General features: G+C 43.4%; 1 protein-coding gene and 1 long non-coding RNA gene across 3 annotated transcripts; one reads left to right on the forward strand and one right to left on the reverse strand.

Annotated features, from left to right (window-relative positions):
- Nucleotides 1-1,748: 1,748 nt before the first annotated feature.
- LOC135378386 (uncharacterized) lies at nucleotides 1,749-8,731 on the forward strand. 2 transcript variants are annotated; one of them, XR_010418343.1, is made up of 3 exons: nucleotides 1,749-1,871; nucleotides 3,525-3,859; nucleotides 4,541-8,731. It is a non-coding gene; the product is annotated as an uncharacterized LOC135378386 (long non-coding RNA). The 2 variants fall into 2 exon arrangements; XR_010418342.1 differs by lacking the exon at nucleotides 4,541-8,731 and having other exon boundaries at nucleotides 3,525-4,132.
- LOC135378385 (uncharacterized) lies at nucleotides 7,317-13,659 on the reverse strand. The gene is made up of 4 exons (XM_064611420.1): nucleotides 11,983-13,659; nucleotides 11,639-11,896; nucleotides 10,897-11,157; nucleotides 7,317-9,836 (listed from the first exon to the last, which is right to left on the reverse strand). The coding sequence occupies exons 1-4, from the start codon at nucleotides 13,412-13,414 to the stop codon at nucleotides 9,043-9,045; spliced, it is 2,745 nt and encodes a 914-aa protein (XP_064467490.1). The 5' UTR covers nucleotides 13,415-13,659; the 3' UTR covers nucleotides 7,317-9,042.
- Between the last annotated feature and the right edge of the window lie 31 nt (nucleotides 13,660-13,690).

Genomic DNA, 13,690 nt, shown 5'->3' on the forward strand with positions numbered 1-13,690 from the left:
GTCTCCCTCCTGCGGCGACCCAACCGTCAGTGCAGGAGGGGGCTACTGCGGCTGCTGCCGGGCGATGGGGGCGCCAAGTTCCCGACGCCGGGAACCACCTAAGAGATAAAATAATAAAAATCATGAAAAAACCTCTAAATCAACAAACAGTATCAATTATTTTGAAAGATGCTAATATGAAAATCTTATTCTTTAAATTAGCAAAATATGTCATAGAAGAAATAAACTACGATATCTAATGAGGGAAATGGCGGAGAAGACGGACCTACCTAAATGGATTAATATCCATCCGTACTTCTTCCGCCAGTTCTACTCTTAATACATTTAACTATACTACAAGACAGAAGATAGAAGACCCTGAGCACGAAGACAAGACACATCAAGACAAATTCAAGACAACCAGCATCTACCCACACCAGCACCCACCCCCGGGAGAAGCCTCCCCACCTGTAACATAACAATTGTATAATTTTCCAAATATATCAACCAATGTATCCAAAGACAATAAACTCCCCATTTTATTTTATGCCATGGCCTGTTCCCGAACGGTGGTTTCGCTGGATAATTCTTCTCTCTCTTTCTTTCTTTCTCCTCTCATCCCTCTACTCTCCCTCCTCTTTTTCCCAAATTCTTCCTACTCCTTTCAGTAACTCTGCTATACCTTATGGTGGTACGGAGTTGCTGAAATCACTTCCTTCGTCCCAACACTATACTCCCCCCAACCAACCTCTATTTCACCCATCTGTCCCTATCAGAATATAGGCAGTGGGCAAATTCACATGCAAAAGAAACAACAGCCGTTGCAGGAGCCTGGCCGCTTCCGCGGGACTTGTCTCGCTTATGGGGGCTTGTCAGACCTGAACCAACACGGCGGCTATCTTCACAGATTGAATGGACGTCGGGCTTGGTGGGGTCTTCCCTCCTCGTCGGTCCTGCCGTGGTCGCTCCGCCGGCTGCGGCTTCACTGGAGATAGTGCATCTTCTCTCCTCTCCACTATATTTTGTTTTATCTCCTGGCCTCCTCGTCTGTAATACCTTTGAGTGCGAGCAGGGGGAGGTTCGGGTTCAGTCTCTTCACCTCCTGTCCAATCATTCATTTTATCCTTCATTACTGTCAAGTTCCCACATTGAGGAGGTGTCTCTTGGGACCAGACCTTGGGAGACCTTGGGAGACCTTGGGAGGTGGTGCCAGAGGTTGAGGAGGAGGCACAGAAGGTGTCTTGAACAAACGTGGCTCCTGGTGAGGACTTTGAACTTGGCAGGGTGGTGTGAGGTGTCGTGTGGGCAGTGGACAAGACGGATTGAGACTCTGGTGGTCTGGAGGTGTGCCCTACAGCTGGGACGGTCTTGGTAGGACTGGTGTGGTGCGCGTTGCTTTCTGACATGACGTAATGATTGTAATAATTAAAAACATTTTTTGTGTGTGTTTGTTACTTTATACGGACTGAGACAGCCTCCGGGGATGTAATGTAAGTTGTTTGGGTACTTTGTGTACATTGTGTGATATGTTTCATGTGATATTATGTTATGAGGAGTGATTTATAAAAGCTGCTGTCTTTTGCCTGTTCCCCGTTCCCCTGGCTGTGGTTTCGCGACTCCCAACCAATCTCCTTCTTTCTGTATTCGTCTTATTTCCGGCTATACTAACCCTTGCTCACATGCTTTCACTATCCTTAGCTGTCTCTTTTCTATCTGAGGCCCAGGCCTGCGATACCTTGTGTGGTGCGGGCCTAGGTCTCTCTCTCCCTTCTCTCTCTTCTCTTTCTGAAAGTAATGTCCCTTGGGACCTTGTCCCTAGATCGGACGGTTTTTTCCATCATCCAGAGGATCGCTGGTGATTTTCAAGCACAAGAACACCTCAGGCATCTGAAGTGAGTGAAATTTTAACATAAAACCCAAAATTTTGACTAAAACAAACGATTTCTCAGACCAGCCCGGCTAAGCCTACTTTTAGCGTGGCCGGGACCGGATTTCGAGAACGCGACCAATTAATGATTTAAATTTATAACTCAAAGATAGATCTCAACTTCCGATTCTCGGAACTATAAAAATTTTGAAATTCCGCCCAGAGGATCCTGAGAAATCGTTATAAATAGTGAAGTAAACAAACCCCAAGGGGGCCACCATCTTGGATAGAAAGTAACAGTCACCTAAACAGAGTACGGTCCACCTTCGGACAACTTTACGAACCCTCAAATCGAAACCGAAACTAGATCTTACTGGTTTTCTCCACGAAAACAGAGCAATCCTATATAGCTCATATCTTGAGAACGGGTATAGATATTTAAATTCTATAAAAACTCACGGATAGAGGAGGGAAAGGGGAAGAGATTGGAAACGGAAAGGAAAGGGAAGAAACGAAAGTGAAAACGCCGAATTCCTACGGGAAATAGGCGAAAATTGAGGTTAAAGTTGGTAATGCTAAAATGGTGAAATTTAACCATTGAAATGGAGTTAGAATCCAAAGAGGACAATGAAAACGATCAGACGAGTCTCTCTGCTGCTTATGCGGCCGACAATCAAACACTAAGTTCAGGACGCAATTTGATACACACCATGTATTCGCCACTAACGCGTGTCCCTCCTTGAAAAAATGGGAGAACTTCGTTAGATCTCGAACAAGCTATACCGAGTAAACCTACACACCACCCCTTTCCTCTCATCTATTATAACATAACACCCCCCTCCCCCCTTAATCATGGTAAATATCCTTCAAATCAATACAGCAAAATCCAAAACAGCCCATCTTACAGCCATAAATACAGCCCTGGAAAGGAGAATTGACTTTCTACTAATTCAAGAACCATACAAATCAATCATAGAAGATGTAGACTATGACAAATTCACAAGTATCAAAAATCCTAAAAATCCCAAAACAGAAATAATAAGCCTTGCAGACTCTTGGGATATAATCCCAGTTTCCATATCTACAGAAATCATTGCAATCACCTGCAAAAATAAAATGGATAACTATCTCATAATAAATGCATACGCACCACCCAATGACAATTTAGAAAACATCCTCTACGATATAGAAAATATTACTAAAAACTCAACAGCAAACATAATATGATGCGGAGACTTAAACGCCAAATCAGCCCTATGGGGACCAACAAATGATGATAGAGGCAATGCCGTTTTAGAAATTCCTAATCAACAATAGTTTCACTACTATTAATGACGCCGACCGTCCCCCAACCTTCCAAACCATCAATGGAAAATCATGGATTGACATCACTGCTACTAAAATCACATACGCTGCCAAAATTACTCTCTGTGAAGTTTTAGACACCCCTTCTAATAGCGACCATAATTACATTATTATATCCACCAACAAAAACAACAAATTTGAAAAGAAATTTTAAAAAAAGCCAAATCGAATTCAACCAAAAAAATAGCCCAGGACAATTGGTTTAAAACCAAGATCCCATACCCTTACGGACTTCGCCGCTGACGATGCAGTGCACGTGTGGAAGCGTAAGCAGAACATCCACATGGGCACTCTGTTGCCTCCACTCTCGCAGGGGGACACTGTGCGGTTGCAGCGGTCTGGTTCCTGGGACGTTAAAGCAAGAGTACAGGACCAGTTGGTGCCAAGGTCCTACCGGGTTCTCACCGAAGACGGGAGAGGGGTACGACGGAATCGCCAGCACCTTCTTCGAACTCCGGAGGTATTCACCCTTCCTACGGTAGCTCCGGATTACAGCACCACAAACAAGACCACGGAAGCAGCAACACCTCAAGCCGAGCCAGGTCCCACATCAAAAGGTCCAGCCGAGGACAACAGCCAGGTACCACCAGTGATGGCGCCTCAACTGAGAAGATCATCGAGGCAGCGAAGGCCGCCAGATCGACTAATGTATAGTTAAAGCGTGCCGCTTAATTTTTTTTTCTCCTTGTAGAGAGTAATGCTTTATTGTTGATTATGTAATTTGAGTAGTTGCATTTTGATACTGTTTGACTCGTGACTGTTCTTAATACTGTTGTTGATGCTGTTTAAATGTTGCTGTGAAAAAAAAAATGAAAAAAGGGAGATGTATCAGGTTCGCCTGATAACCTTGGTAGGCAGCCCCGCCCACTTGTGCTTAAAAGAGCCGAATAAAGATAAGAGCAGTTCTCTTTCTAGTGCTGACACGCTGTCTGTGCAGTCTATCGCGATACAGTCCCGGCCGGGATCGTCCTGCACTGATGTACGGCCGTCTCGGAACCTTTTGCACCACTAAAACGCTTTGCTGCATCTAAGTGTATCGTGGCTATACTGGGCCTGAAGTCTTCTGTAAATCTCAGATGACTTTACGCCTTCATTCACGAGAAACTTCATGAAAATTCGCTGTTCGATGTGCGCGCTCACCTCGTTGTCGGTCATCTTGTCCAGCACGTGTATTCTGTTTTGCACAAACTTTGGATCACCACGTGGTGAACGCGGAGGCCTGTCGCGTGTGAAAATGACGAAAAAGAAGTAGCGCGAGCCATTTGTACACTCAGGAGACAGAAAGCCCCGGTTTCACTTGAAACCCCTCGTATGATGCTTCTTTTACAGGTGGTGTACGCATCAACTTTGAGGGTATGACGGATGCTGCGGTTAAGACGACGGTGAAGAAATGACTCTACCCTGCTGCAGATAGAAAACGTGGACGGTCAAGGAGGCGGAGGCGAAAGGAGACTGCGCAATAGAATTATATTTCTACAATTCTTGTAGAACGTACTCCTATTACTTCTTCCTTCTACCCGTACATACTCCCGATGATTTCTTTGAAACTGTACGTTTGAAAGACGTTTGTTTAAACCGAACAAGAAGTGCGCAAGAAACATGACAATCGTTCCATACTTCACGGTGTTTTTCGATTGCACGTATAGTATACATACACACACAGAGGCACTATGTACAATATATAATTACATAGAGATATGTATTGTTAAGTATTCACGTTCGCGCAAACGTTGACGAGTCAAATGGAATTCGATCTTATGCCATTTTGGCCAAAGGAGCCGACGCCAAACGAGGAATGTGCTGCACAGTCAGGCTTGTTCCATGTTTGGCTACTTTAGCTGGACAAACATGGCCAAGTTTGGGTTAACATTGGGCTACATTTGGCATGTAGCTTGGGTACACATTGAAAGTGCCCAAGGGGACCAAGCGAAAATGGAAAAGTTGCGAACGCAACTGGCAAAACAAGAAAATGATCCTGTTGTCCATGCCGAACAGGAGAGTTCCGATCGTGCGAAGGAGAGGGTTCAGAAAACGCCGCAGAGGAGTCAGGAGACACCTTTGCCACAAGTCAGAAAAGGCTGTGGATTTGTACTACATACGGTGGAAACACACAACATTTGCACAGCACATACATATTTGCCCTTTTTGTTCTTCTTTTACTGAATGTATGCATTGTACTGCTCGCATCTCTCATGATCATACTTGTCTCGAGACTTAAACCCTTAAAATTATTTTAGGAAACAATGCATACCTGCATCAAATTTGTCCAGTGACGTGGACAATGGCTCAAACCTTTTTACACAGAAGTTGTTGCCACGACAGATATTTACTTTCTCATGTACAGGTTTTCCCGTCCATTTTAGTCCAAGTCATCTGATTTAATTCACGTGCCATCTGAAATAATCCAGGCGCTATACAACACAATCCAGGTGCCATGGCAGTTTTAAGCACTATAATCTGTATCGTCGCACCACGAACATCATCGCAGAATATTCTAGTGGAAGGAAAAGTGAAAAGAAAAAAAAAAGTTAAAGGAGTCTTATGTTGAGCATTCACCGTGCGCCTAGGCATTGGAAGTTGGAGCCGGAGTACAGCGAACCACATTGGTGCTGTCGTCTGCAACACAATATCTTCTGACTTAGACACGATATTCCGCGCGGTTAGAATAGCACGAAATGGCGCGACCAACATAGCAGACGATAGCCTTGGTCCCGTCGTCTGCTACGGATTATTTTGTAGCTGAGCTGCATGATATTCGTTGCGGACAGAGGAGTACGCGAATGGACATGGCACACATAACAGACGACACCATTGGTCCTGTCGTCTGCTACGGAATATCTTTTGACTGAGCTGCTTGATATTACGTGCGGTTAGAAGACCGCGAGAAGACATTAAACACATAACAGACAAAGCAGTTAGTTCTGCCGTCTACTACGGAATGACTCAGCGGCAGGTTCTTCTGGCATTACCCTGTTGAAAAAGCCTGGTTTGAAATTATGCCAGAACTGGTATGACTATACCAGTTTCTGTTTTTGCTGATAAATATCAAAACCAGAAATACCAGTTTCTGGTTTGCACTGCACCAAGACAACAGACATGCTGACATGACCATATGTCAGCAGTGCCTGCATCCTGGTTTGACAACTTGTCAGATACACCAGTCATGCCAGAAACCGATGTAGCTGTATCAGCATTGCCATGACCATATACCTGCGGCACATGCACCTGGTTTGGTTACTTGTTAGGAACATGAGTCATACCAGAAACTGATGTATTCAGTTCGTACCAGTGCTGGTATTGGAAAATATCAGTACATGTGAGAGATACCAGCGTCCTCTTTTGTTAAATTATTGTCGCAATGCATATGTTAGTGAATTTTAGCTACTGTCTCAGCAAACTTAATCATGCAAGCACAGTTTGGGCAGTAGAAGATGCTTAATGCAAAGTAATATTTGTAGCAATATGTCCTGTAGAAATATATAGGGTTCCATCTTTCCGGAGTTTTCATTTTGGAAAATTCTGAGGCTGTACATCGGAGTTCTCAACTTTTCCGAAATTCGGAGTATTTCGCAATAGTCATCGCAGAGGCAATGCAAGAGAAGAAGTGCAAAAGAGTGACTGAGATCACACGATATAGCGTATTGGCACAAAGTGTGAATGGTGCCCAGACTCCAAATAAGTAGCAGCTATGAAGAACACAGAACTGTTCTGTGCCAAACTAGCCCAATCCCGGGGTCAAATAGAGTTACGAGGGTCAAGGATGCATAGAACAGATGGGTCAAGTGTGTGCACCCCCCTCCTTTTGGGCCATTGATGTGTCCAGCGACCCTGAAGATCGGCTACCACTTCTGACCCATTTTTGGTTGTGGATCAGTTTGAAGTCGAAAAATAAGCGTGGAAGAGGGGGGGGGAAAGGACGAAGGAAACGGGGAAAAGTTTGTCAGATGAATCAGATTTGTTTGCAAAAATCATCGAAGGGAGCTTGTCGGATAAATCCGAAAAGTCGGAAGCCTATGTATAAAATAAACATTTCCCTCGCATTTAACACAGCACACATGTATAGCCCACCCGCGAGCCCAGATAATATAGGGCCGGCCCACACTCGTAAAGTACAATAAAGTTTATTCTTAAATCGTTTCCGTACATTTGCACGTGTTCTGCATTCACAAAGTAGTACAAATAACCTTGTCATATCTTTGATAAGTAAAGTAAGGTCATCACGATATCGCAGATGCCCCAACTGCTTGTGACGCGCTTTTCTGAGATTGCCTCTAAGTAGTTCTGCAGCCCTGCCCTTGAATTATGTTGTGCCAGTAGTGCATTTGATCCGTGTGCCACATGCTGCTGTGTTTATTACTTGAAATAAATGATCTTGATACCAAAATTGGGGACGGGGCAGGCCGTGGGGTGCAAGGAGTACTCTGGAGTACAGTCATAGTTATGGCAAAAGAGCACCTTATTATGCTATCAAGTACCACTTCGATAAACAGGACATAGTCATGAAGCACTTTCAGCCAAGTGATGTTAACAAGAATTGAACCTCTGTAAGCAAAAAGGGGGATAAGTCGACTATCCCCTTTTTTAGTATATCTGTTGCATGACATCAGCGTACCAGTATGTACCTGTCAAAGAAAATTTAGAACCGTATTGCAATTTATTGACTTTCTATAGGAGGGTAAGAAACCCCTTTTTTACACACATACAGAAGGTATAGCTTAAATTTTGGTATGATCCAGAAATTAACTTTCGACTTCCACTAGAAAAACATATGTACTTCATATACCTCACGTGACCATGTCATTTGACCGTGTCAGTGCTACCGATCATTGTAATCGTAAAAACGTGCGCACCAAGAAGTCACATTATGCTGACCACGTAGGACATTATTTTCAAGACTGCTCGATTAGCAACATGTTACACCCAATCTAGGCCGCTCCACTGCACAAAGACAGCTTTGCACTATCTGACATCACCATCAATGTCCGACTTGAGAAAACTGTTTCTTTTTTTTTGCCTGCATGGAAATCATGTGTGTGCACTGTTATATGGAAAAAGGGGATATGTGATGCTTCCAGATTTTGTTCAGTTTCTCTTAAGATACACAACCAAAAATGATGCTAACAGGACATGCATGTAGTTGTGTGTGCATAGATGTTACACATTTTGCATTTGCATTATTCAAGAAAAATCAGCTGCAATTACTTTACCAAACATTCACGTTATTCGCCGTTTGGGATTTCTCGACTTACCCCCGTTGTTGCACACTGAGGTTCAATTCCTTATTTCTCTATGCATGATGTTAAACAAAGGTTAATTACAAAAAAGTATCTAATCTAAGACTGCGTATAAAATTGTCAAATGTAAATGTCATGTCATGTAAAATGTCAATGTCAATTTTTCTTCACACTGCATATGAAACTGAATTCCTACATTGCGCAGCACTCAAACCAACTGATAGAAAGCTTCAAGCTCTTATGTACAAAGGATGTTGTGAACAGAAATAAATTTATGGATTGTGACACTGTAGCTTTGGACTGTGTGCTAACTTTTGTGAACTAGCGAAGAGGTTGACATTGTATAGCGTTCTGCTTTGTCGTGCGAGTTAGTTTTAAAGGACTTAACCAGAAGTCTAGTTGTCTGATTTGACAGGAATTTCCTTTTGCTAGAGCCAGTACCACATGAACTGCTTTTTATTTTTTTTGCCGTTTTTCCAATATCCATATCTTCAAGATATGTAGCTTCGCTATACAGAAGTTGTACTGCAATTTATGCCTCCAGTGAATTAAATGAACCTTAAAATGTGAAGTCACAGTGAATGTGACTGAGGGCTCTCAGTCACGTTCAATGTCATTTGCTAGTGTGCACACGTACATTCTGTCATCGTGCCTAAAATCTAGCAGCATACATACAGCAGACAAATCTGTTACAGGAAGTGCTACTAGAGCACCACTTGAAGAAACGAAGCACTGCACAATATGGCTGGGGTAACGAACATCATCTTCTGTTGGTATTAGTCTCTTACAGAGCAGGATACATGTCTTTAGCCCTTCTGAGGTAACTTCAAGTATGCGGCTGATGATGTAGAAATCACTGTTGCGTGTCAGAATCGCTGTACTGTTGCTCCTTTTAGCTCTGCGGTACTGCTCACTTGTGTACACAGTGTGGCTATAAATGAGTCGGAGATACTCAGTTGCGTGCACAGGTACACAGCAGCCTACTCTTTCAAGCGCTCTTGTTTCCTCAGCTGAGAGGCTGTGCACACGTCTACCCCGGCCAAGAAGACTGGCACCTTGAGTTCTTGTAGCTGCTTGTGTCCTTGGGTAACCAAGCATCCGCTGGCATAAAGCTTCAGCCTCTTGTGGCAAAGGCAAGATTTGACAGAGTAGCTCAACCTCTTGCATCACAGCAACACGTTCTAGAACTTGATGGGGGGCACCCTTGGCAGCATTGATGCAGCTCACCACTCGTCCATTTCCAGACTCAAAAACAAAGGCTGAGTGTGCCCACAAAGGGCCAAGTTTACTGACGGACCTCGGAAGGTGCAAGAGCTGGTGCATATTAAATGTCATCATCCTTGAGCCGTAGAGTCTCTGGGCCTGATCAACAAACTTCTTCAGAAGGCTTTCTAGAAAACAAAGAGAAAAGAGAACCAAAGCAGTTGTTATTGCAGAATATGCAATATTATATCTTAATATATTCCTATTCAACAGCAGTGATCTCTGAGCAGTAAAACAATACACTTTGTGTGTAATGGTCATTACGTCAGAGGTCATATCTTTGCAGTCAGTTATGCATTCCATTAGCACTGATTGATGTGTGATTTTTTCATTGATGCATATGAAAGCAGAACCAAGAGTGATTATTCAGATTGATTCTTCTTCAGAAGGACATTCTAGTATGTACAATTTGCATGACTTTGAACAATAACTGATATTGTTTTCATGTGCCATGCTGTACAGGGTGTTTCTCGGTTGCACCATATTTTAATGAAAAGCAGTTGCATAATGACATCTAGTTTTACCATTACCTTACCAGACTTCTTCTTTAATAATACTTAAAAATTAATTTTAAAACGTTCAGATATGTATAGTAAAATTTGGACACTGAGACTGAAGTCAACACTTATATACAGGAAGTACAACAGATGTTTACATCACAGGATCCATGCTATAGTGATATTTTTTTCAGCAGTTTCAACCATGGCATCTGAGAGCTGATCGCATTCTATGGTGGTGAATTATAGGATGTTGGGTTATTGGATTATAGGACGTGTCCTTCCATAACTCTGAAACTCGCTAAAAAAGCGCGTGATCCTCCACATAGTTCCTATGCGCTGCTTGAGTTACATGCTGTTTCATTACATTTCATGCATAAACGTGATTTCTTGTACGATGACCTCCCTATTTAAATGTGCTTCTACTTTAAACAAGGGTTGTTTAAATTCTGCTAAATTTAGAACGTGCCATTTTTGTATTCCATTTAGGTCGACTGTGGTGTATGAGTCTATCCCATTGAAGCAGTTTGAGTGTGACAAGTTCAATTATTTTGTCATAGCACCTCAAACGCTTCTGGGCGTTCACGAAGGTGGCTTTGTAAAACTGTTGAGCATCTGTGTGCAGTGGCTAACTGCAATCTATTTCCATGCACTGCATAAAAATCATGGGAACTTATACTCTCTGGATTACCTGAATTTGTTATTGCTTGCTGTGGGACCACTGTAGTATTCAACATCCAAATGGCACGTACAAGCAGGCACCAGTGACTCCAGTTGCGTTGAGGGAGCACACCATCCAGACAGGGAGCACTGTAGTACAGGAGCCAATTCCTCCACTCATTGGCCTTCCAGTGGCAACGTTCAGATAGTGAGCGAGGTAGTCTTGTTATGCAGTGTGGCGGCTTTATCACTTTCAACCGCTTGTTCAAGATCTGTGTACTGCTGGGACTGCCTGTTAATGAGTATGTGTTTGTTATGAACAGTCGTGAATTGTAAGACCCTCTTGCAACTGCTAATCTATATGCCAACTTTTCGAAATCTGTACATGACTTTTGTCAAAAAAGTACAAAGAACTAATCTGATCTGCATCTTCCATGCTCGAAGAGAATGCTCTATTAAAATGCTTTGCAGGTTCATATGTTCGAACGAGCGATGGCCTTACAGCAATGGTTACAAAAATGTTTTAAAACATTTAACATAAAAAACAGGCGTGCTGCTGAAAGTAACTTTAATAACACTGCATACTTTTTATTCACAAGCTTGCACAATCACCTCCTAAAGATAAAATGTCCAAGTGTATCCCGTGCATAATTTCACAGAACAATAAACGGGTTATCCAAAGAACCTTTGTAACTTGCAACCTAAATATATGCGCTTCGACTGTGCGCTAGACTCGAGGAATACATGGACATCATAATTTGTCAAGAACCTACCAATGTAGAAGCGTTCTGTAGAGTTTGAGGAGTCCAGAATGTACTCAGTAAGCTGCCTTGCCACACCCAACAGAACGGAATGCATGTACTCTGTAGCCTGTCCCCATACAATGTCATAATTTCTGAGGTTAATCAATGGAGAGGGACCTTTGAAGCCATTAATTTGTGTTGCACATTCCACAGCGAGTTCCATATCACGTATAACTCTTTCTGGTACCCTCTCTTCACCAGGCTCACTGCTTGGAAATCGCACGGCACCTATAATGTATAAGTAAACACTCCATGTTCAGTGCCATTTTTGTGATGAATACTCATACAACATTAGTCAAATGTGAAAAACTTACCATCAGCGTATTCACCACGAACCACACACCAAGGGCAACTGAAGAAGCCACTGAACAAGACTTGGTTTTGCACAGCAGCACGTGCAGGAGCATCGACGCAGCAGCAGATTGCGTAGACGTTTGAGGATACAGTTGAGTTGTTGTGAGACCAAAGTAGTGGCGGCATGCGCTCCAAGTGATCAACAAACTTTCCAAGGAACAGTGCCATGTTTGGATGTTTCTTCCCGAACCATAGTCCAGCGAGGCAGGTGTTCGAGAAACGCTCAGAAGTCGGAACCTCATTAATCACGAACTGCAGAGGCCACACGGAAGACTTTGATGATTTAAATACTGGACTGCCATCCGTATTAAATGTCATGGTGAGATCACCCCATTTTAGAGAACCGTTACGTTTCAGGGTCTTGTAGATGCTTCCATTCGTGATATCACTGATGTCTGACATGTCACTGGAAGATTCTTGGTTCAGCCGTTCAAGATTTGCAAACAGTTTGTCCGATGACTTCGTGATGACGTGTCTCACTTGGCTGGGCAAGTCAAGAATTATGAAAAAGTGTCCATTTGCCTTCAGTTCCGAAACTGTAAACGAAGTGTGACAAGTGCCACAGGTGAGCGTATCATGTCCGCGTTGCATATCTAAAAGGCACTCGCAAAGGTCACAGTAATAATAATGATGAGCATTTTCGAGCTTGCATGCCCAGAGCTTCCGCATTAAATGCTTTGTTCGTGGTAGGACGTCAGAACCAAAAAGTACATTGATGATGCGCAGTAAGTTGTCAAGGGCATCCCATGTCAATCCATGAGACGTAATGAAACTCATTATCAAGGCAAGTGCTGCTGCTTTAGTCACAGTTCCATTTGGCAGTGTTGCACCTTCAAATTCACTGACAAGGCTTGATGCTACAGAGCCAACATCAACAACTCCATGTGGAGATGTGAAGCCTTCGCTGAGGCTTTGCAGCAGTTCATCGCCCGAGCTTTCACCAAGACGTTCTGCGATATCTCCAAGGAACCCACCTATGATTTCTTCGGAAGCATCCGTTAAGGGGTCTTCGTCATACCTTGGGATGGCAGAGTGGGAGTGTCCCTCGGCATAAGCGCCTTCATAATCACCCTCACTGAGCACTCTCTCAGAAGTATGCTGACGATTAGGATCTTCTGCACACATATCTGCATTTTCACTTGAATGCGCGTCGGATTCTGCCCCCAATTCGGAACGTATACCTTCAAAGCTCTGGGAGTGTTGGGCGAACGGTGACGGGTTCGACGTGCTTGGATACGAGGTGTGTGAAAGCTGAGACTGGCTGCCAGAAACATTCCCAACATTGTCAACATTCCGTTGTAATCGCGCACGTACAGTAGACCTCGGCACACTAAACACTTCACCAGGCTCCAGATACTTCATACGACGCCGCTTTTCACGTGGCTGTTCCATTCCTAGTGATGCTTTTACAGTCTAAGCAGCATTCAATTTCAATTTCCGTCGCTTCCACAATCAACGCTTCGCAACCACATTGTGATGAAGAGGCATCGTGGGCCACATGACATAGAAATTCAATTCACATTGTTGTTTATCTATCCACTTACACTTACACAGCGAGATGCACGCAAACGAGTTAGATTACGATTGTGCAATCATGTGCAAGCAGTTGTTGGCCGTGACGATTGTCCTTCTCCTTGACGTGCCATCTGTGCTATTAGCTATTATTTT

Source organism: Ornithodoros turicata, chromosome 1, assembly GCF_037126465.1.
Source record: "Ornithodoros turicata isolate Travis chromosome 1, ASM3712646v1, whole genome shotgun sequence".
Classification (NCBI taxonomy): domain Eukaryota; kingdom Metazoa; phylum Arthropoda; class Arachnida; order Ixodida; family Argasidae; genus Ornithodoros; species Ornithodoros turicata.

Bases quoted from the DNA above. Each gene is read 5' to 3' on its own strand.
- LOC135378385 (XM_064611420.1), bottom strand. From the start codon at position 13,414: ATGGAACAGCCACGTGAAAAGCGGCGTCGTATGAAGTATCTGGAGCCT. The intron at 11,897-11,982 runs GTAAGTTTTTCA...TATACATTATAG, and splicing joins TCGTGGTGAATACGCTGATG to GTGCCGTGCGATTTCCAAGC. The intron at 9,837-10,896 runs GTAATCCAGAGA...TTTGTTTTCTAG, and splicing joins GCAAGCAATAACAAATTCAG to AAAGCCTTCTGAAGAAGTTT.